The sequence below is a fragment of the Callithrix jacchus genome, chromosome 22 (genome assembly GCF_049354715.1).
Source record: "Callithrix jacchus isolate 240 chromosome 22, calJac240_pri, whole genome shotgun sequence".
Taxonomy (NCBI): domain Eukaryota; kingdom Metazoa; phylum Chordata; class Mammalia; order Primates; family Cebidae; genus Callithrix; species Callithrix jacchus.
The window spans coordinates 45,072,821-45,096,382 of NC_133523.1; the positions used below are offsets into that span (position 1 = coordinate 45,072,821).

Consider the following 23,562-nt stretch of genomic DNA (forward strand, 5'->3'; position numbering starts at 1 on the left):
AGTTTTCCCTGCTTTGCTCCACATGCAGGTCATCTTCCCAATTGTCAGCCCTGGGGATGACCAACATCAGCTTCAAGTCTACCACCACCTGCTTGGCTTTGTGCTTACAGAGGCAACAGTTTTCCACAGAACTTTCTGTGACATCCCCCTTTGGGGTCCCATGGTAACAGTGCACATGCTTGGCTTTTCGTACATCCCCGCAAGCCCACCCACACCTTGTCTTCAAATGAACTGCTCAGTGATGCTCTCCTGACCATCCTGCCTTCTCCAAAGCGTCACTTTCCAGGTCTACCACATTTGCGTTAAGTTCTAGGTCCTCTAGTGAGCCCCTTATTCTCATAAAACTCTTGGTGGCTGTTTCCCTGGCCACACTCTTGTCTGCTGCAGTGGTGAAAACCTACAGAGATCATTTTAAACCCCGAGTCACGTTATCTTTTTCAGGGCATATGTACTCTGGCTTGTGGTAAGCACACGACTTCAGTTTGATCGGATACTGAGGACATTTGGTCTGGCTTTAATCCTTACTCTACAAGGTCCCGACCACAGCACTGCGTGTTTACCAGGGCCCGTTTTCCTTGGCAGGCCCTCAGCCATCACATTTATCATTCTATCCCCATGAGACTCAAACGTTCTGCTTAGCTTCTCAGTGTCTGCTTGGAATCAGTAACCTATTTCAGGGAAAATGGTGTCGCCAAGTAATTGGCTCGTCTGTCTTGGCTTCCTGCTTCTTTCAAACCTTTTATCTTTTCTCCATTGATACAAAACATTTTGCAAATTTTACCAACTTTTTTAGATCTTCAAAAAAAATTCCATAAGGAAAGTTTATTTGAAATGACCTGGCCAGTCACCATCAGAATCATGTCACCTAAACTAATCCCACCTGAGAATTTGCCGAGCCTTCTTCCTCTAGTGCCACTGCCTCTATAGTTCTAGGATGACATCCACTGAGGAGCTCCCCCATGGGCCTTATTTTGCCTGGATCAGCAAAACTGCCCCCAACTCATGAGATACGCCCCTAGATTGCTTTCTCTGTGTTCTCGGCAACACTGGGAATATTACCCAACAGGTGAGTCAGGAGTCCCCATGCCCTTGTTACTCTGGGCCCCACAAACTCCATCCACCATATCCTTTTCTAGAGCCAGCTCCATACCTGTTGTACTTACAGAGAGCTTAGGTGTTCCTGTGTCCCTGCTCTGGGCACTTCTCATGCTTAGGGGCCAGTTGTGAGTTTGGAGGTCTCTGAGAAGGTAGATTTTCCATTGCCTTCTTCTTTAAAATTTAGACTCTGTTATGTTTGGTACTGGAGCATCCAGGTGAGGATGGCCCCTTTCCATAACCAACAGCCATGAACTGAATCTGATTCTGTCTGGGGATCCTGGAGTGAGGAAGGTGCAAGGTGCAAGCTCTTCTGATCATCACAACCACAATAAATGTGGGCGGGTGGGTGGTGGGAGGTGTGTCTCAGGGTGACCCATTGCCAGTAACAGTTGTTGGGTGTCCTATATCCTCAGCAGTCTCTGGCACAGGGAAGTCAGATCCTCCTTGCACCCAGATTCTAGGATACCTAGGATGTGAATGTCAGGTATCTGGGTCAGCACTGGGCTGGGGAAGAGGAAGGACCTGGAGCACAGAGGAAGGTATGGTACCAGCAGTGGCCTCTGCATCAGCCCCTGAGCTGGCTCCTCTGCTCAGGGTCCTTCATGCTTTCCCAACCCAACCCTTTGGATGAGGGTCCTACTCTACCCTTCACATTCAGAGGTTATGTTTTCTATTTGTGGCACTATCTCACAAGAAGCCACATTTCTCCTCATGAGGGAAAAATGTCTTCCTCCCCTCATTCTTGGCATCTCTATTGCTTAGTGAAGAGTTAGTTGGTCTGGAGGTCCCCAAGGAGATGGAATCAGCGTATAGTTTGTAATGCATTTTCTGCAGCTTTTGACCTAATCTGTTTGTGGAAATAGGAGGATCATGGAAATTTTGACCCCTTCCACAAACCAAAAGACAGGCTATTCTAGAGTAAGCACAAACATTTCAATGTGAAAGTCAAAGCATGAGGATACAGAGGTGCTTTGTCCTGTACCACATCTTCAGATCTCAGACCCACAGATTCTAACCTGCATATTTCTCCAAGCTGTACCACAAAAAGAAGACCAAGGACCTTCTGTGAAGTCACATTTCCTGCAGTCCTCTTACCCCTGCACATGCACAGCAGGGGCAACAGCAGCATCTTGGGATTGGAGGGGGGTGAGTCTGGGACGAATCCTGATAAGTCTGTTCTATCTGGAGCTCGAGGCAGCTACAGAAGGAGGACAGCTAGAGACTTTTCCTGGATTGAGTTGCTCCAAGTTCCTCTCTCTGTTAGGAGTCCTCTTCTCTCAAACAACTACCAGGGAAGTGAAGGCTGACCTCCTTTCACCCCAGGCCTACTGACAACCTGTTCAGTGGACCCTGCCATCTCATTCCTCACTCAGATGTTGCCTCCTCAAGGCGTCCATTCCTACCCCTCCTCAGAAAATGAATGGGACATGCCCCCACTCTTCTCTGTTCACTTAGAACTCTTGGAGACCTCTCTCAGAGCAGAAGAGTCCAGGAGCCCTGAAACTGAATCTTCTTCTGCCCCTCCGCCCCCCAGTCCTGATCACACACGAAGTCATAAGGAGGGATGGCTGAACGGAAACTCACCTGCAAGGTCAGAGACTGTGACTCAGAACTGAGGCCCTGGCTCCATCGTCAGACCTGGATGTGATGTCTGTGGTTTTCTGGTGTCGATTTGAGTTTAGAAAGTCACTGAATTTTTGTATCTCTCCCCGCTTATTCTCAGGTTTCTGATAAGCCCTTAACTCACACCTTCAGAGTGAGTTTTGACTTTTCAACAGTCCCTTCAGCCCCATAGGCCTCCCATGGCCACAGTATTTATCAGATCTCTTCCTTCTTAACACACATCCATTTAACTCTGACATTGCTTTGTCTGTTCTGCCCTTCATGACCACCTTCTCCATCCTGTGGTCTACTGAGGTCCCAGGAACCTTTCCCCAGTATAAATACTGACCATTCATGTAGAATGAAGGAAAACTTAGAATTCGTTTCTGCGACCCCTCAGCTCCAAATATAACTTCACAACCAGGCTTCTGGTAGGTACTTCATTACTTCGAGCTGATTCAGGATTTGCACAGTCAGGTATGAAAAAGGATCACGTATCAGGTTCTGTTGTTCAGAATACCATGGCAGCACAAATAAGGGATTCAAAGCAAGAGCAAATTATCAACCCGCTGGAAAAGGAAGGGAGGAAGAGATGGAGCCTGCCACAGAGAAGGTTTCCTGGAAGGAGTGAGCGCAGAGTCAGTCCAGAGAGGCAAGGATCCCAGCGGCCTGTGAGAAATGCACTCTCTCTCTAAAGCTAAGTCTTCTCTTCCCTAAAATGGGGGGGTCTTCATAGGAAGACTGCAGAGGAGCTTGGATGCCCTCTGACCAGCACCCCTGTCCTGCAGAGCAGAATGTCGCCAACCCTACTCTCCAACCTCTTTACCTCTGCATTTCAGACAGGCCAGCGTTCTACCCCCAGGGGGCGCTCCATCCACATGGACGATTTGGGGAACAACTAGCCCGGGCTTGGCTCTGTCCATGGTTCTGCAATATAACTGTGCTGAGTTCAGGAAACTCCCAACTCTGCCGTAGACACAAGTTCACTGGCACAAGGTTCTGAGCTGTAGGCCAGTGGGGTACCTAAGTCAGAGAGGCTTCGAAAAGGCTGGGTCCTTTTTGGGAAAAAGAGGTCAGGGAAAAAGACTTACTGCTGTGCTTTTCCTCTCACTCCTCTTGTTGACCTAAGGATCATTCCTTTGAATCATGGTGCTGGCCTGGCTAAGGGACAAACAAGAACAGGGTATTTTTCTGAGGTTCCAGATTACGCTGATCGCCCATGCTGTAGTGCAGTGTTGTGATCTCACTCACTGCAGTCTCAACCTCCAGGGCACAAGGGATCCTCCGATCTCCTGAGAGCTGGGAGCACAGGCACCTGCCACCATACCCAACTAATTTTTGTTTATTTTTCATAGAGGTGGGATCTTACTATGTTGCCCAGGCTGTTCTTAACTCCTGGGCTCAAGCGATCCTCCCACCTCAGCCTTCCAATCAGCTAGGACCACACGCATGTGCCTCCATGCCCACTAACTTTTTTTTCTTTTTGTAGAGACAGGGTCTCACTATGTTGCCAGGCTTGTCTCAATCACCTGGGCTCAGGTGATCCTTCTGCGTCACTTCCCAAAGTGTTGGGATTACAGGCATGAACCACCGAGCCTGGTGATAGTTTCAGTTTTGATGTTGTCAAATCAATCAAGATTTTTGGTAAGGATGAGTTTAACTTTTTGTCATAATCTTCTAAAGAAAATTATTTTTTCTTCAAAAACTTTAAGAGAAGATGACTATCAGAACATCACACATTTCCTAGCCTGCAATATTTTTCTATATTTGTGTTACCAAAAATACACTTACTATTCACATTATGTAATCATCTCTTATACTGAGAAACAGAACATGTGGGCACCCCGGGAACCTTGGAACCCCTCTGTTTCCCACCCTCCCCGACCTTCTTTATGAGTTACCACCTTACTGATCTTTGGGATTACTTTTTTCCCTGTCTTTGCCCATAAGCACAATACCTGTGTGTATATTCTTAAGCAAGAATAATTGCTTTAAGCATTCATACAAATGGAACAATATAGTAATGTGTATTTTATATGGCCAAATAGGACTGCAGCAGCTTTCCTTTTATTAATATTGGCATAATATACTTTCACTTTTAACCTTCTCTATTCTTGTACTTTGCATGCATGTATTGTAAAGATTATATACTTGGAATCCATCCAAGTGGACTCTGCTTTTAACTGAAGCATTTATCTGATTATATTTAACATAAATATCCCATGTTATATTTTATTTTCTGTGTGTGTCCTTTCCTAAGGAGTCTTTGAAGAGTTCTGGGAAGGGGATCGACACTAACATATTGCTGCCCTGTTTTCTGTGCCTGGTCATCCCCAGCCTTGAGAGAACTTCCTGTTTAAGGAAGAGAGAGACCAGCAAGCACTGAGGACCGCCCCCCCACCCAGTGCCAGGACCCGTGTTGACTGATTTCCAGTGTTGATTTCTTTAATGGTCACAACAACCTTTGAGGTAAGATGCATGATCTCTGATTTACAGAGTGGGAAACTGAGGCACGGAGGGATGCAGGGAATTGCTTGGTGACAGTGCCAGGGCCCAGGTTTGAGCCCACCTCTCTAATTCCATCATCTGTCTTCTTTCTGCTCTGCTTGGAGCACGTACACATCAGTTCATGTTAGCATTGTCACCAGGGCTCTTGGTGCTTCAGCAAGTGGTCCCTGACTTGTCCTTTCTCCCAGACAGGCTCTGGTTCCCCCGGCCAGGACTGAGCCCTGGGTGAGTCCTCACTTGCTTGTCTTGATCTCTGAGTACTCTGTGGTGCTGGGAGCTTCCTGGTCCGTAGGCTCCCTCAGCTTCATCTCGGAAAAGCTGAGGGAGGCATAATGGAGCTCCTGTTGTTCCCCCAAACGAGGGGCATCCTCAGCAGGAGACGCTTGGTCTCTGGTGCTGTCTGGCCAAGGCTTCTTCCTGGAACCCTGAGCAAAGGGGAAGGAAAAGTGTCACCATAGGAATAAAGAGGCGGGCATAGTATAATGCATGCTTGTATTTTTATGTTACCTTGGGATTTATTTTGACCATAAGCTGGACTTTCTCATACCAGAAGCAGGGCTTAGTCACATGGACACAATTTCCAGTCTCTACCTCCTCCTCCCAGTTGCCCAAGGTGGTTAATCCATATGTCTGCCTTATACAACCACCTCCTATGACCATCTCCCTGTGGGGCATATAGATGCAACCTACTCGACTCACCGGTGTCCTGACTCCTGTGTCCCTCATGGGCTGCACATATATCTGGTGGTGACCACCTGTCAGTCACAGTGTGGCTCTGCAGAACTCCTGCCTGCCAGCTCTAAACCCCCAGTTAGAACTACCTGCGGGAAGCCTGCTTGGGTAATCCCTTGGACTCTAATTAAGGCTTTGACTTCTCTGTCTCTCTCTGTCTCTCTCTCTCTCCCTACCCACTGGATGAGCACTTGTGTCCTTGTCAGTTCCCTCCTTTCCATTTGCCCCTCAAGGCTTGCTATGCCATCTTCTCTCTGGGACCTGTGAGTAATAAACTTCTTCTGTTATTTTATGTGTGTTGTTGTGTTGTCGCTTCTGTGTCCCACTTGACTGACATACCTAAACCTAACTTCTCTTCTGGTCAAGGCTCTCCTAGAGAATAACCGTCTTGGTAGGAATATGGACACAGGTCATATGAGTGCTGCAAGGGCATCTGTGCATAACCCCCCATCTGGGCACCAAGGAGGGAGAACTGGGGATCTGCTTAGCTCTCTTTCCTCGGTGCCCAGATGGGGGGTTACCTACAGGCATCTGCCAGGATAAACAAGATTCCTGTGCAAGGGACACCTGGTCACAGGCTGGGCACTTAGGCAGCAGGCCGTGTGCTGGGATAAAGGAGTATTCTGTGAAAGTCACACTGTGAACATCATGGCCAAATCCCTGGGGTTTCTATTCAAGCCAGGGCTAGAGTTTATGATCACTCCCAGAGAGAGACCTCAATTAGACCAAATTAGAGGAAAATACAGCAAATGGTTCCCACGGGGAAGTTGGGCTAACGTGACATTTATCAATTCACCCTTTTATAATCCACTCCTCCTAGCAGGCCACAAGCTGCCTAGGTCAGGGTCTGTGTCTAATTTCTCACACTGTACATGCCAAGGACCTGGCACAGGGCACACAGGACTGGGTTCAAATCCTGGCTCCACCTGTCCATATGCATTTCCTGTGAACTCAACTATTCACTCATTCTTTCAAAATTTTGTAAAACTGTGATTGATTAGATCTTATTGAGGACTTACCACATTGAATCAGCACAAAAAACCATAACAGTATGAAAGATACTCTAATTATCCCTACCTTACACAAAAAGAAACTGAGGTGGAGAGAGGTTAAGTAGCTTACCCAGGGTTATTCATCTAACACATGGTGAGGCCAGGATTCCAACCCAGCCCTATCTCCCCTGTTTCAGGTCCTGGGCACGTACAGTGTAAGAAATCAGACACAGACCCTGCCCTAGGCAGCCTATGGCCTGCTAGGAGGAGTGGATTATAGGTGAAGGAAATGTCTACCAGCAGCATACATTACAAGGCATCTTACGTGCAAACCAGAAGAGAGACAGCAATTCTGATCCTGGACCCAGGTCCCACAAAACAGAAACAAAATGGAGCAGATCCTAAGTCCCCCAATAAAGATGGCGCCCAGACACAGGTAAGTAATTTCTTCCCTCTCCCACCTTCATTCACATGCTATGGAAAAGCATCTTGAAAGCAATGAGGCTTCAAATAGGAACTCAGGAATTTTCTTTTTGAGACAGAGTCTCACTCTGTCATCCAGGCTGGTTTGATCCTGTCCCACCACAACCTCCCGTCCCCGGTTCAAGCAATCCTCTCGCCTCAACTTCCTGAGTAGCTGAGACCACAGGCACACCACCACTCCCAGCTAATTTTTGTTTCGTTTTGTTTTCTTTCAATTTTTGTAGAGACGGGGTTTCGACATGTTATCCAGGTTTGTCTCAAACTCCTGGGCTAACTGACTGGCCCACCTTGCCCTTCCAATGTGCGGGGATTACAGGCGTGAGCCACCATACCCAGCCATAAAGTTTTTTAAAAGGACTCCAGAGTCAGGGGAAAAAATGGCATCGTTGTGTCAGAAAAAAATAGACTTTCTGGAGAGAGCTGCCTATATTAGGTGCAAGAAAGATGAAATAAAATGAAAAAGTGGCTATGCACACCAGCATTATGCAGCCAAAGGAAGAAATAAAGACATGTGTCTATCAGTAAGTTTGCGGTGTTGAAATAAAAAGGGTTACGTTGACAATTGAAAGACAGGGCACAGCTCAGATTAATAAATAGGATAATGCAGTACGTTCAGCCTGTCACTCAATAACTCATTGCCGAGTGCTGGGGATAGATGCTGTTCTTGTCACTGAGGACAAAAAGTGAACCGAAACCACCCAAATGCCTTCCCTTCATGCAGTTCCTTGTTAGACAGAAGAAAAAGTAATATAAGTGAGCTCCCTGTGAGCTTGTCACTTTACTAAACACTCCTTGTAACAATCTGAGACAGATACTAGCATATTAATTGCCCTATTTCCATAAGAGATAATCAAACAAACAAACAAAAAAACTTAGGAGGTTCATTAGCTTCTCCAAGGTCTTGTCTATATATTATTTGTTTTTGGAAGATAGAAATAGAAAACTTTGGCTGAGCATGGTGGCTCACACCTGTAATCCCAGCACTTTGGGAGGCCAAGGTGGGCGGATCACTTGAGGTCAGGAATTCGAAACCAGCTTGGCCAACATGGCAAAACCCTGGCTCTAAAAAAATAAAAAAAATTAGCGAGGCGTGATGATATATGCCTGCAATCCCAGCTACTTGGGAGGCTGAGGCATGAGAATCACTTGAACTCAGGAGGCAGAGGTTGCAGTGAGTTGAGATTGTGCTCCTGCATTCTATCCTAAGCAATAGAGTGAGACTGTCCAGAAAAAAAAAAAAAACCCACTTTAACATTTAGATAATAATAATTCTCAAGTAAGATAAAAAAGAAATAGAAAGTAAATATTTGAAAAAATAGTGGAAATGCAATTTGCAGAGTTAAAGAAAGATGAAACACCTCAGCTAAAAGGACCCTACAAGTTCAAGAAAAAAGATGCAGGGAGTTCCATGCCTAGATACAGGATAGTGAATCTTAAGAATATCAGAATCAAAGAGAAAATTATTAAAGTTTCCAGGGAAAACTAGTGGATTACCTACAAATACGTGAGATTAAGAATGACGTAAGACGTCTTAACAGCAATACTAGATGAAAGAAACAGCGGGGTGGAGTTTAAAGCACCAAAGGGAAAAATCACTTTAATTCTAGAATTTATATCCTGCCAAATAAAATTCAAATGTAAAGGCATAAAATACATTTTCAGGGATTTAAATCTTCAGAAGCCTTGAGGAACCCAAATTGAAAACCCACTGGGAGGAAGAATTCAAATAAAAAGAGACAAAGAGAAAAAAAACAGGAAATCTGTGATACGTGTGGGATAGAAAGGTGTCAAAATACCTCAGCAAAATGTGTAGGTGTGTATTTTTTTAGGAAAATTCATTATGTACAGGCCACAGATCAAGTCTCAACAAATTTTAAAAATAGATATCATAAAACCAGGTATTCTGACCAGAAAGAATCTACCTAGAATTTAATTGTGAAGGATGTTTAAAATCTTCATAGCTGTGGAATTTTTAATTTCAAATAATTAAAGATTCAAAGAAGAAATCACTATGGTGTTTTTAACAATATCCATAACTGAATGCTATTTAAATAATAAATATCAAAATTTTTGGAATAGAATGAAAATTACGTTCTTGAAGAAATTTATCCCTACTTTTTATAGAGAATGAAAAGATATACACTAACAAATAAGGCATCCAGCTTAAATATTTATCAAAATCATCAGAATAAAGCAAAACAAGTACAGGGAAAGTGCTGAGAAAGTGAGAGTAAACATCAATAAAAGAGAAAACAGATACAGTGAGAAAATTCTACAATCCCAAAAGTTGGTTCCTTGAAACTGATAATAAAATAGGGAAAGCAGTTAACAAGATACCCAAAAGACTATAAATCGTTCTACTATAAGGACACATGTACACGAATGTTCATTGCAGCACTGTTTACAATAGCAAAGACCTGGAATCAACCCAAATGCCCATTGATAATAGACTGGATTGGAAAAATGTGGCACATATACACCATGGAATATTATGCAGCAATCAGAAATGATGAGTTTGTGTCGTTTGTAGGGACATGGATGAATCTGGAAAACATCATCCTCAGCAAACTGACACAAGAACAGAAAATGAAACACCGCATATTCTCACTCATAGGTGGGTGATGAAAAATGAGAACACATGGACACAGAAAGGGGAGTACTAAACACTGGGGTCTATTGGGGGGAAAAGGGGAGGGCCAGTGGGAGGGGGAGGTGGGGAGGGATAGCCTGGGGAGAAATGCCAAATGTGGGTGAAGGGGAGAAGAAAAGCAAAGCACACTGCCATGTGTGTACCTACGCAACTGTCTCGCATGCTCTGCTCATGTACCCCAAAACCTAAAATCCAATAAAAAATTTAAAAAAAAAAAGAAAAGAAAAAAAGAAAGAAGTCACAAATAACTGATGTCAGGAATATTTTTAAAACGGGAAGTAACCTCGGAAAAAACAAACAATATAAAGACGAGAATGCCACCCATCTCCTTTTGTCAAAAACATATATAAAACGTAGGTGAAATGAACACGTCTCTAGAATAAGCTCGCTGAAGAATACATAAGATGATTAAACGAGGAAACTTGCGCATAGCAACACCCCCAGGCCCAGGGAGTTTGGTAAGTGACATCTATCAGTCATTCAGGAAACAAGTCATTTCAATTTTATACACACTCTTCCAGATAATAGAAAAAGAGACTAATCTCCAATTTCTTGATATTATCTTGATACCCAAACAAAAGAAACAGGAAGAAAAAGGAACATGGCAGGTATTTTTTTTTTTGAAACGGAGTTTCGCTCTCGTTACCCAGGCTGGAGTGCAATGGCGCAATCTCGGCTCACCGCAACCTCGGCCTCCTGGCTTCAGGCAATTCTCCTGCCTCAGCCTCCTGAGTAGCTGGGATTACAGGCACGCGCCACCATGCCCAGCTAATTTTTTGTATTTTTAGTAGAGACGGGGTTTCACCGTGTTGACCAGGATGGTCTCGATCTCTTGACCTCGTGATCCACCCACCTCGGCCTCCCAAAGTGCTGGGATTGCAGGCTTGAGCCACTGCGCCCGGCCCATGGCAGGTATATTTGACCCATGCAAGAGTGCTAAGCGAAAGATCATCAAATTGAACCTATTGAGGTATTACAAAAACATGCCTTGAACAGTATGGGTTTCTCCCAGGAACGCAAGAGTAGTTTCATATTAGAAAATCTTTAATTGTCATTCTCCATAGTTACAGATTAAGGAGAAAAAGATCCTATCAGCAGATGCATTCAAAAAATACAATAGAAATTTATGATAAAAACTAATTTAGTGATAGAAGGGAACTTCTTTAACCTGATGAAAATTAACAAAAAACAAGTTAAGTGGCAGGATATTGGGTGCATTTCCTTCAAAATCAGCAGTAGCAAAAGATGCCCAGGGTCACCATATCTATTCAACTTTCACTATGATCTCACCCAGCATATTGAAACAAGAAAAAGGAAGGAAGTGCTCAGGGGCAAAGGGGAGAAATAGGCTATTATTTTGCAGATGATACAATTATCTAATTTGAAATCCCAAAAGATTCTAAATAATACCCAAGACCAATTTGTGATTTTTTTTCCTTTTTGTAGAGATGGGAGGGGGGGAGTCTCATGATGTTACCCCCTGGCCTCGAACTCCTGGCCTCAAGAGATCCTCCTGCCTCAGCCTCCCAAAGTTCTGGGATTATGGACATGTACCACCAAACATGGCCTAATTTGTGATTTGTTTTTAATTGAAAAAGAAATGTATTTAAAATACTTCAATTTCTTTCTTTCTTTTTTTTTTAAACAAGTTGAAATATCTTCAAGATATTAATTGTGGTCTATTTTTTTATACACAAGTTATTTGAGTTATTTGAACTAATAAGGGAGCTTAGCAAGTTGGAAGGATATGAAATCAATTAAAAATGTAATTGAGCTTCATTTGCTGCATTTGCCAAGAGAATTAAGATAATTCTCTAAACCCAGACAGCTGATGCCCCAGAGGAGGTAGGTGTCACTAAGAAGAGATGCACAGTTACAGTGAAGCGTGAACCCAGCGGATAAATTCAACCCCGTCAATGAAGGAAAGAAAAGGAAGTTCTGTGTTGCCTAATGGTGGGGAAATGAAAAGCAACTGGTGATTATTCAAACCCTCTGTAGACTGCCCCAAGCCTGAGGTGTTACATGGACTTCCGCTGCCAGATGAGGTTAGGTTTGCATGTTCTCACTTCCTCATGAAACTGATTATTCAGGACAGTGGGTCGTTTGTTGAAATCTGAAATCTCTTAGAAGAAAAATGCATCTGCAGAGTATACAGGAGGACAGGTATTTCCTGCTCAGTACCTGAAGCCCAAAAGGATGAGTTGATTCTTGAATAAAATAGCATTACATTTGCATCAAATCCAGCTGCTTTGATGCAGCAAAAGCCACGACACTTAAAAATAGGCATATCTGTAATCCCAGCACTCTGGGAGGCCAAGGCAGGTGGATCACGAGGTCAAGAGATCGAGACCATCCTGGTCAACATGGTGAAACCCCATCTCTACTAAAAATGCAAAAAAATTAGCTGGGCATGGTGGCTCGTGCCTGTAATCCCAGCTACTCGGGAGGCTGAGGCAGGAGAATTGCCTGAACCCAGGAGGTGGAGGTTGCGGTGAGCCGAGATCGCGCCATTGCAGTCCAGCCTGGGTAACAAGAGCGAAACTCCGTCTCAAAAAAAAAAAAAAATAGGACTATCACTAATTTTTCAGATGGTATCTATGTTTCTGAAAAAGAAGAGATCAGCAGGCTTATAAATAATATCTAAGAATTCTCCAGCTACTGAAGCAAGAAGATTCTAAAGGACACATGCAAAACCAACTTGTGACTTTTTTTAATTACAAAAAAATCGACCCCATCTATTTTGAAATGAAGTGCATTCTGATAGGGAATCAGAAAATGCACTTTAAAAAAGACAGCATTTACAATAGCCACAAAAACTGGTATTTAGGAAGAAAAGATGTGTAAGACCTATGTGAAGAAACTTTACATATCTTTTAAAGGGCTAGGCGCAGTGGCTCATGCCTGTAATCTCAGCACTTTGGGAGACTGAGGTGTGCAGATCCAGCCTGGCCAACATGGTGAAACCCAGCCTCTACTAAAAATACAAATATTAGCCGGGCATGGTGCTGTGCACCTGTAATCCTAGATACTCAGGAGGCTGAGGCAGGAGACTTGCATGAACCCGGGAGGTGGAGGTTGCAGTAAGCCAAGATGGTACCACTGCACTCCAGCCTGGCGACAGAGGAAGACTTCGTGTTTAAAAAAAAAAAAAAAAACAAGATTTAAAGGGAGAGATCTACACTTAAGATTTAAAGGGAGAGATCTACTGTTACTGTGTTACTGTCGTGGATAAGAAGGCATGAATTTGTAAACAAATAAATTCTTTCCAGATTGAGCTATAGAGTCAATGTATTTTTTGGAATTTGACAACCTGATTCTAACATTTAAGTGGGAAAAAAAGGGTCAAGAATAGTCAAGATACTATCGAAGGAGATTAAGGAAGGGGTTTTGCTGTACTCAATATCAGAGCTGATTTTTGAATTTATAGACAGTGATGACTCAGAGACAGTAAAATTGACTATTGGAACAGAATAGAGGCCACAGAAAGAGACCCACAAACACGTATAGAATTTTAATACATGGCAGAATTGGCATGGAGCTCAGTGGAGAAGAGAGAAGGACCGTTCAGAATGAAGGAGAAACATATATGGATCAACACTACACACCACGCACTAAAATCAACCCTAGGTAGACTGAGTACTTAGACATCAAAAGAAAAGCACACTCTCTATGTCCATCAGTTCCATTTTTTTTAAACTTTTAGATCCCACAGATGCGTGAAAACTTGCAATGTTTTTCTTTCTGTGCCTGGCTTATTTCACTTAACATAATGATCACCACTTCTACCCATGTTGTTGCAAATGACTGGATCTCATTCCTTTTTTTTTTTTTTTTTTTTTTTTTTTTTGAGATGGAGTTTCGCTCTTGTTACCCAGGCTGGAGTGCAATGGCGCGATCTCAGCTCACCACAACCTCCACCTCCTGGGTTCAGGTAATTCTCCTGCCTCAGCCTCCTGAGTAGCTGGGACTACAGGCACGCGCCACCATGCCCAGCTAATCTTTTTGTATTTTTAGTAGAGACAGGATTTCACCATGTTGACCAGGATGGTCTCGATCTCTTGACATTGTGATCCACCCACCTCGACCTCCCAAAGTGCTGGGATTACAGGCTTGAGGCATCGCGCCCAGCCAATCTCATTCCTTTTTATGGCTGAATAGTACTCCATGGTGTATAGGCACCACATTTTCTTTATCCATTCATCTATTGATGGACACTGAGGTTGCTTCTGGATTGTTTGCAACTCAACGGATCAATGCTTGAGGGGCTGGGTACCCCATTCTTCATCATGTGTTTATTTCACACTGCATGCCTGTATTAAGACAGCTCATGTACCCCATAAGTATATACACCTAATATGTACCTGCAACATTAAAAATTTTTAAAAATTAAAAAGAAAAGCATAAAACTTTTAATAGAAACTATATTTGAATATCTTTCTAATCTTAGGATGGGAGAAATTTTTTTTTTAATGAGACCCAAAAGGTACTCAATAGAAAAGAAGGAATTGTGAATATGATTATATTACAACTAAGAACTTGTGTTCATCGAAGATCACTTTAAGAAGTGAAGACAAGGCCAGGCATGGTGGTTCACACCTATAATGTCAGAACTTTGGCAGGCCGAGGTAGGAGAATCACCTGAGATCAGGAGTTTGAGGCCAGCCTGGCAAACATGGTGAAACCCCGTCTCTACTAAAAACACAAAAATTAGCTGGGCGTGGTGGTGGGTGCCTGTAATCCCAGTGACTTGGGAGACTGAGGCAGGAGAATCACTTGAACCTGGGAGGTGGAGGTTGCAGTGGCCTGAGATCGCCCCACTGCACTCCAGCCTGGATGACAGAGTGAGACTTTGTCTAAAAAAAAAAAAAAGAAGTGAAGACAAGCTCCACATTGGGAGAAGATATTTATAACACACATAATGATAAAAATAGTGTAAAAATGTATAAAGCCCTCCAACAAATTCAATAAGCAAAAGTCAAACACCCAATAGGAATCCAGGTGTGACCAGGCATTTGACAGAGCATGTGCACTTATGCCAATGAAAACAGAGAGAGAGATTTCATCTTCATTGCTAACCAAGGAAATGCAAATCAATGCCATAGGGAGATATTTAACTCACCCCCAAAACTGAGAAAACTGAGAAGAGCAAGTGCTGGAGAGACTGCAGATCAACAAGATCTCCCAGGCATAGAGGAGAGCATAAATAAATGGACACAATGGCTTTGGAAAGCCATTTTTTATGACCTTGTAAAGATTCCCATTCACATGCCCTGTGACTCGGCAGCTCAATCTTTAGGTAGTGCTAAAGAAAAGCTCTTGCGTGTTGATACAATGAGACAGGATTAAGAATGTTCAGAACGGCTCAAATGGAAACAACTCAAATGTGCATCATCAGTGTGTGCTTAGGTAATAGGTACACTCATCAAATAAAATATTATAAGTGGTCACACCTGTAATCCCAGCACTTTAGGAGGACAAGGCAGGTGGATCATTTCAGGTCAGGAGTTTGAGAGCAGCCTGGTCAACGTGGAGAAACCCCATCTCTACCAAAAATACACAAATGAGCCTTGCACGGTGGTACAAGCCTTAATCCCAGCTACTCAGGAGATTGGGGCAGAATTGCTCGAACCCAGGAGGCAGAGGTTGCAATGAGCTGAGATTGCACCACTGCACTCCAGCCTGGGCGATGGAGCCAGACTCCATCTCAAAAATTATATATATATTATAAGCAGAAAAAGTCAGTACAACGGCAACTTCGATTGGCTGAATCATAATACAACACTGAGTCTACAAGGTAAGTCCAATAAGTGTGCAGGGAACACGATACCCTCCGTGGATTCATAAGCAATTAAAACTAAATAGTGCTATATGTTAAGTCTACATATATGTGACAACACCAGGAAGACAAGGGTCACAACAGCAGTTACTGGGAATGGATCAGGGAGGAGCACAGGTGGATGTAAGTTGGCATCAACGTGTTAGGTCTTAGGTTGGATGGTGGGTTCGCATTTATTTGTCATGTTATGAACAAAAATGAAGAAGTACAAGTAAATGATGCTTGTTCTAATGATAACAGCTTGGTCGTGAACTAAGAATTTTGGATAATTCCATTTGGGACAACGGTAGACCAACTTTATAAAAGAGGAGAGGAGACATGCTGGACAGAAACAGCGTGAGAAAAAACTGCTGGGGCTGAAGAAGCCCCAGCCCCTGTCCTTCAAGAATTCCACAGATATGATGAGGGGGTGGAGACAGGTAAAGGCAGTGGTGATGTGTGATGGGGACAGGGATTCGTGTAGGGCTGTAAACACGGAAGAGAAGGGGCAGATGTCGATGGGAATGGAAATGAGTAGGTTTTCCCAGAGTGGCAGATACTGAGATTTCAGCTGGAAGGATTGGATGAGGCAGCCTGGTGGAAATGGGGAAGAGTGGAAGAAACTGTACTTGCAAGGGCTCAAAGTTGTAAGACAGCAAGTCTGTACGGAGACAGGAGGCCAGCGTGGCCAGGCCGAAGGGCAGAATCAGAGATCAGGAAACAGGCTGAAGTGGCCCCCGTGGGACAAGGAACATGGCCCTGACTCTCTAAGCAATGGGAACAAACAACATTGAGGCTCCAGGCTGGCTGAGAAGTAATAGTTTTGGGGAGATGGTTCTGGCAGCCTGAAGTTTAGAATGAGAGACGGAGGCAGGGAGGAGGCGAGGCAGGTTCTGAGGTCAGTAGAGGTGGGGTGGGAAGATGAGCAGAGGACAAGTTAGTTTTACTTTTAGCAACAAAGTTGGTGGTCAGGCATGGTAATTCATGCCTGTAATCCCAGCACTTTGGGAGGCTGAGGCAGGTGGATCACCTGAGGTCAGGAGTTCAAGACCTGCCTGACTAACATGGCAAAACCCCATCTCTACTAAAAATACAAAATTAGTCAGGCATGGTGGTGCACACCTGTAATTCCAGCTACTTGGGAGGCTGAGGCAGAAGAATCTCCTGAACCTGGGAGGTGGAGGTTGTAGTGAGCCAAGATCGTACCACTGTACTCCAGCCTGGGTAACAAGAGTGAAACACCATTTCGAAAAAAATGAAAGAAGCTTTGACGGGACATAATGATTTCCTGGCCCCAGAATATGAAAGGGGAGAACAAGAGAGAAGAGAACTCCCAGGTGATGAGGGAGGAGTGGGTCTGGTGGGATGCTGAGCAGCTCAGCCCAGACTTTCTGAGTGGACATGAACATGAGAGGATCCCCAAACCACTCACCCAGGCAACAGTACCCATAATGGGGTCTTCGTCACTTATTCTCTCTGATCTCCCAGCTGCGTGCTTCCTGCGGGCTTTCACTCTAAGGAAAGAAACCAACACAGTGCAGCTGGGACCACTGAGGCACGGGTTAGCAGGCTGCCCCATCCCCCATTAAGATGGTGAAAATGACAATGGAAAAGTGTCTGTTCATATCCTTCACCCACTTTTTGATGGAGTTGTTTGTTTTTTTCTTGTAAATTTGTGTAAGTTCTTTGCAGATTCTGGATATTAGCCCTTTGTCAGATGAGTAGATCACAAAACTTTTTCCCCATTCCATTGGTTGCCAGTTCACTCTAATGATAGTTTCTTTTGCTTTGCAGAAGCTCTTAAGTTTAATTACATCCCATTTATAACATTAGGAGAAATACCTAATGTAGATGATGGGGGTAGGGACGCAGCAAACCACCATGGCATGTGTATACCTATGTAACAATCCTGCACTATCTGCACATGTACCCCAGAACTTAAAGCATAATAAAGAAAGAAAGAAAGAAAGAAAGAAAGAAAGAAAGAAAGAAAGGAAGGAAGGAAGGAAGGAAGGAAGGAAGGAAGGAAGGAAGGAAGGAAGGAAGGAAGGAAGGAAGGAAGGATAACAGAGGCATCCAGGTCTTGGAACTGAACTTGGAGACATTCTTCACGTGGGAGTGAGGGTTCCATCCTCTTAGATGCCCAGGGATTTGGTCAGGGTGGCCATGGACTGAATTTCCATCATAAATACCCCCCCTTACACACGAAAACATATGCAGGAATGGCCATAGCAGTGTTCTGATTGTAGCCGAGAAGAAAGGCAACCCAAATGCCCATCAGTGGCTGAATGGACAAATCAAATGTATTCCATTTATACAATGGAATATTATTTGGAAACAAAAAGGAATAAAGTAGCAATACATGCTACAACATGGGTGAACCTTGAAAACACCACGCTGAGTGAAAGAAGCCAGCCACAAAAGACCCCCTATCGTATGATTCCATTCACATGAAATACAACTGCAACTTCAGGACAGCCAAATCCACAGAGACCGAGAATAGGTTAGGGCTGGGGGAACGACAGCTAAGGGGTGCAAGGTTTCTTTATATCTTTGCATTTCACTTTAGGCTAATGAAAAAGTTCTAAAATTGATTTTGGTGACAGATGCACAACTCTGTCAGTATACCTAAAGCCATTGACTCGTACACTAAGTGTATGAATTGTACAAAACGTGTGTCTCAATAAAGCTACTGGAAAGAAAGAAAGAGAAAAAGAAAGAAAGAAAAGGGAAGAAGGGAAGAAAGAAATGAAGGAAGGAAGGAAGGAGGGAAGAAAGAAAGAAAAGGAAGGAAGGAAGGAAGGAAGGAAGGAAGGAAGGAAGGAAGGAAGGAAGGAAGGAAGGAAGGAAGGAGAAAGAAAGAAAAAGAAAGAAAGAAAGAAAGAAAGAGAAAGAAAAGGGAAGAAGGGAAGAAAGAAATGAAGGAAGGAGGGAAGAAAAGAAAAGGAAGGAAGGAAGGAGAAAGAAAGAAAGAAGGAAGGAAAGAAAGAAAAGGGAAGAAGGGAAGAAAGAAATGAAGGAAGGAAGGAAGGAGGGAAGAAAGAAAGAAAAGAAGGAAGGAAGGAAGGAAGGAAGGAAGGAAGGAAGGAAGGAAGGAAGGAAGGAAGGAAGGAAGGAAAGAAAGAAAACAAACCTCTCTGGATCTACTCAGTTCTGCTTTCTGTTTTGTTTTGTTTTTCTTTCAAGACAGGGTCTCTTGCTCTGTGGCCCAGGCTGGAGTGCAGCGGCACATTTCTAGCTCACTATAGCCTCAACCTCTAGGATCGAGCGATCCTCCTGCCTCAGCCTCCAGAGCATCTGGGACTATAAGCACACATCACCACCTATGGTCTCAGCTCTGCGTTTCTGAGATTCGGTCTCTCCTACTCCCTACCAACACCACCCTGTACCTTACCTGGGATCCAGACTTACATTAAAAAGAAGAGGAGGCACAGACAGAGAGAGAACAGGGCCATGACACCAGCACCTCCAAGGGCTGCAGGAACCACCTGTGCCCCAAGGTTCGATCTCCCTGCAGAAAAGAGGGTCACGCAATAACTCGCTCCTTGGACTCAGACTCTTGTCCTCCCGCCTTCTGGGCAGGCCCCTACTCAGCCAGGAGATGAAGAACCCTGTCCTCCCAGCACCAGTTCAGCGTCTCTCTCCCACTTCCATCACTCTGGGACCCATGCCTCTCCCCTCAGCCCCTGCCCTCTGCAATACACCCCCTGACCTGGCAGCAGCAGGACGAAGCCACTCTGGGACCCACAGAAGTTCCAGGCCTTGCAACTGACTTTGAGGCTGGAGTCAAACCCCCCGTGGAGGATCAGGGAGCTGTTGGCCCAGGGCCTGGCCGAGCTGGAGCTGACGTTGAAGGAGGCCTGGCTGCTGTTCCCCTCCAGCGGCTCCTCCCCGAGCCACCAGTGCAGGAAAGCAGCCGGCTGGGCTCGGAAGGAACAGCTGCAGTGTAGACCCTCAGCCTCCCAGGAGCAGGAGGGACCCAGTAGCTGTGGGGAATCTGTGGGGAGGGAGGACAAGACTCAGCAGGGAGCCTCTTACTTCTCTACCACCATGCAGTTCCTGCTCCAGCTGTCCCCACACTCACAGCAAACTGAGAGATTCAGAAAAATTTCCAAGGAGCCCAGCAGGTGCTGAGCGCGGCAGGTGAAGCCTCCTTGCTCTGCAGACCCTACACAAGGAAGCTCCAAGATCCCGGTATTGGAGATGGGGGTGGCGTTTGGGGCAGGGGAGCCCTGGAACCAGCTCAGGTGTGCAGGGGGGTTGCTGTCAGCATCACAGAGCAGCCGCAGAGCCTGACCCTCCAGGACCGGAAGGAACGAGGTGTTTTGCAGGATCTCTAGGGCTTTGGGGAGAGAGAGAGGGAGAAAGAGAGATGGGGCCAGGGAGGCCAACAGTCCCTATCCTTCCCTCCTTCCCAGGATCCAGGACTTCCCTCTCCTCCCCTGGTCCATGCTGGTTCCATCCTGATTCAAAGGCTGGGTCTTTGCACACTCAGGAAATGAATCGAAAGTGTCTGAGTCTCATGTCTCCAGAGGAGGCTCAACATCTCACTGGTACATGCCTGTGGGCAGGCCCGCCCTCCCCCACCCCGTGGCATTGGGAAATACATTCTGCTAATGTAGCAGGAATTAAGAATAAGGATGCTGGAGTTTCCTGAAGGGTGAGACGAAAAGAACCACAGAGCTGGGCTGACTGGGATGAGAGGGGCATAGATTGACCCTTGGTGACTGTGGGAATAACCAGACCACAGGAGGGATGGGAGATGGGAGGGGTCTAAAGTCCGTTCACTGCTTTGAGCAGAGTGCATGAGTCTGCACCTGTGTGTGCGTGTGTGTGTGTGTATGTGCACGTGTATGTGCATGTATGTGTGTGGTGTATGTGCATGTGTGTGTGGTGTATGAGCATGTGTGTGGTGTATGAGCATATGTGTGTGTGGTGTATGTGCGTGTGTGTTTGTGGTGTATGAGCATATATGTGTGGTGTGTGAGCATTGTGCATGTGTGGTGTATGAGCATATGTGTGTGGTGTATGTGTATGTGTGTGTGTGTGGTGTATGAGCATATGTGTGTGTGGTATATGAGCATATGTGCGTGTGTGATGTATGTGCATGTGTGTGTGTGGTGTATGTGTGTGAGTGTGGTGTATGAGCATGTGTGTGTGGAGTATGAGCATATGTGCGTGTGTGGTGCATGTGCATGTGTATGTGGTGTATGTGCATGTGTGTGTGCAGTGTATGAGTATGTGTGTGTGGTGTATGTGCATGTGTGTGTGGTGTATGTGCATGTGTGTGTGGTGTATGAGCATATGTGAGTGTGTGGTGTATGTGCGTGTGTGTGGTGTATGTGCATGTGTGCGTGCAGCGTATGAGTGTGTGTGTGGTGTGTGTGCATGTGTGTGGTGTATGTGCATGTGTGTGCATGTCTGGTGTATGTGCATGTGTGTGGTGTATGTGTGTGCATGTATGGTGTATGAGCATGTGTGCGTGTGTGGTGTATGTGCATGTGTGTGGTGTATGTGTGTGCATGTATGGTGTATGAGCATGTGTGCGTGTGTGGTGTATGTGCATGTATGTGGTGTATGTGCATGTGTGCATGCAGTGTATGCATATGTGTGTGTGGTGTATGTGCATGTGTGTGGTGTATGTGCATGTGTGGTGTATGTGCATTTGTGTGGTGTATGTGTATGTGTGTGCATGTGTGGTGTATGTGCATGTGTGTGGTGTATGTGCATGTGTGTGCGTGTGTGGTGTATGAGCATGTGTGCGTGTGTGCCTGCACATGGGGCTCACAGAAGTTGGAAGCCAGAGAGTGATAATTCTCATTCTAGCTCTTCCCAAATCAGATTCCATTCAAGCTATGATTCTCTACCTCTGCTCAGAGACGTACCCAGAGGCAGGTCCCAGCTTCAGAGGGTCTTTCCTACCTGTGCCATTCCTGAAGATGGTGATGTTCTGTGGAGCATCTGAAATAAAAAGATATAAACTTGAGGAGTGAGATGGGCATGGGCCCCGGAGGCCCTCAGAGAGGGGCCACAGAAACCCAGCAAGTGGGGAAGGTTGTCCCGGCTCACTCCCTGCCCACCCCCCAGATCCCAAGGCTCAGAGCCACACACAAGGTTTTATAGGTTATTGTTTTGTCTCTCTCTCCCTTACATACACCCACAGACACACACACACACACCCCTCACTCCCACTGCCCTTGGGGACCCAGCTGTGTTCCCACCACCACTCACAGGAGACATTGAGCTGGACAGTTCTCTCCGTGGTCACCTCAGCTCCTTGGAGCGTCACCTGACAGGTGAGGTTGGTGCCATGGTCCTCGGGCCTCGGAGTGAAGGTGAGCACCGGGGAGCGGGTGGTCTCAGGGCGCAGGGGGCTGAGGGCACCGCCCACCCAGGAGAATGTGAGACGTCGTCTCACTTCACAGGATCCTGGAAGGCTGCAGTTCAGCCTTGCGGGGCGGCCGGACTCCAGAGGCTCCAGAAAGTGGACGTCGGGTTTCTCTGTCAGGGCTGAGGAGGAGACAGGGAGATGCCTGGGCCCCAGGGGGTGGGGACGCACGGCGTGACCCTGACATTGGCCAGGCCTCAGTCCCCGAGCTGCCTCAAGTCCTGCACCTCCTCCAACTGCCCAAGTCCCCTCCCTGTTCTCATTCAGGGTCTCCACGTCCTAGGGTCCTCTCCTAGGGCCCCTCCATACCTGTCACCTCCAAGTGCAGCTTATTCTCTTCGTAGCTATATTTTACACTTCCTCTCTCCATGCGGAAGAAATAGCTTCCCGTGTCCTCCATTCTGGCATCTTCTATCCTCAGGGAGCAGACATTCTTCCAGACGTCCCCAAGGAGGTGGAATCGGCCCTGGGTCTCTTGCTTCATAGTTCTGCGTGGGTTGTTTGTGGCCACAGGAACACCATGGTATATGTTCTCCCTGTCCCGGAACCAGTAGACGTAGAGTTCATCAGGGTAATACCAGGAGTGCCGTGGGTAAGAGAAGGAGCAGGGCACAAGGACGCACAGGCCCTCCTGCACCGTCACCGACTTCTGCACTCGCAGCTCATACCCTGCCTTCTCCTGCAGGGACCCTGGGGGGACACAGAGGCTCAGCTTCGGCTCCAGCCCTCCTTCCCACCCCCGTGCCTGTTCCTCCTCCCTCAGCTCACTCACCCCCCCACAGCAGGGGCAGCAGCAGCAGGGGCAGCATGACTGCCTCCGCCAGGGCCACAGCTGGGTCCCAGGCCCCTCTGTCAGGGAAGGAAATGCACCAAATATGGCATGGGGCTGAGGAAGCCCGGACAGGAAGCCAGTGTATGAGTGAGAGCTGTGGCCGTGCCCAGAAGGGGAACTTGGGGTGCTGTTAGGGTGAGGTGGGGGCTGGGAATCCATCCTGCTCCCACCCCCACTGGATACTGCAGGTGGAGATACTGAGGTCCGCAGGAGATGGGAGGCTTGTCCAGGGGATCTGGAGGTAATCACCGCTCAAATGATGTTTCAGTGGAGAGTGAGATCTCCAAGGGAGTGAATGCAGAAAGAAGAGAGACGAGGGCTGGTCCTGGAGACAAGGTGAGAGGTCAGAACCACCCTCCAGCTGAAACCATGAAACATTCTGGATATATCTAATTTTACTTTGCTTTAAAATGTTCAAAGTGACGAGGCATGGTAGCTCATGCCTGTAATCCCAGCACTTTG

General features: G+C 45.9%; 1 protein-coding gene across 1 annotated transcript; it reads right to left on the reverse strand.

The window, feature by feature from the left end:
* Positions 1-5,126: 5,126 nt before the first annotated feature.
* LOC100409719 (sialic acid-binding Ig-like lectin 5) lies at positions 5,127-23,119 on the reverse strand. Its single transcript, XM_035283791.3, has 9 exons — positions 23,041-23,119; positions 22,578-22,958; positions 22,112-22,390; positions 21,803-21,841; positions 19,965-20,222; positions 19,593-19,877; positions 19,292-19,391; positions 17,313-17,394; positions 5,127-5,633 (listed from the first exon to the last, which is right to left on the reverse strand). Exons 1-9 carry the CDS (start codon positions 23,075-23,077, stop codon positions 5,442-5,444), a joined length of 1,653 nt encoding a protein of 550 aa, XP_035139682.2. The 5' UTR covers positions 23,078-23,119; the 3' UTR covers positions 5,127-5,441.
* Between the last annotated feature and the right edge of the window lie 443 nt (positions 23,120-23,562).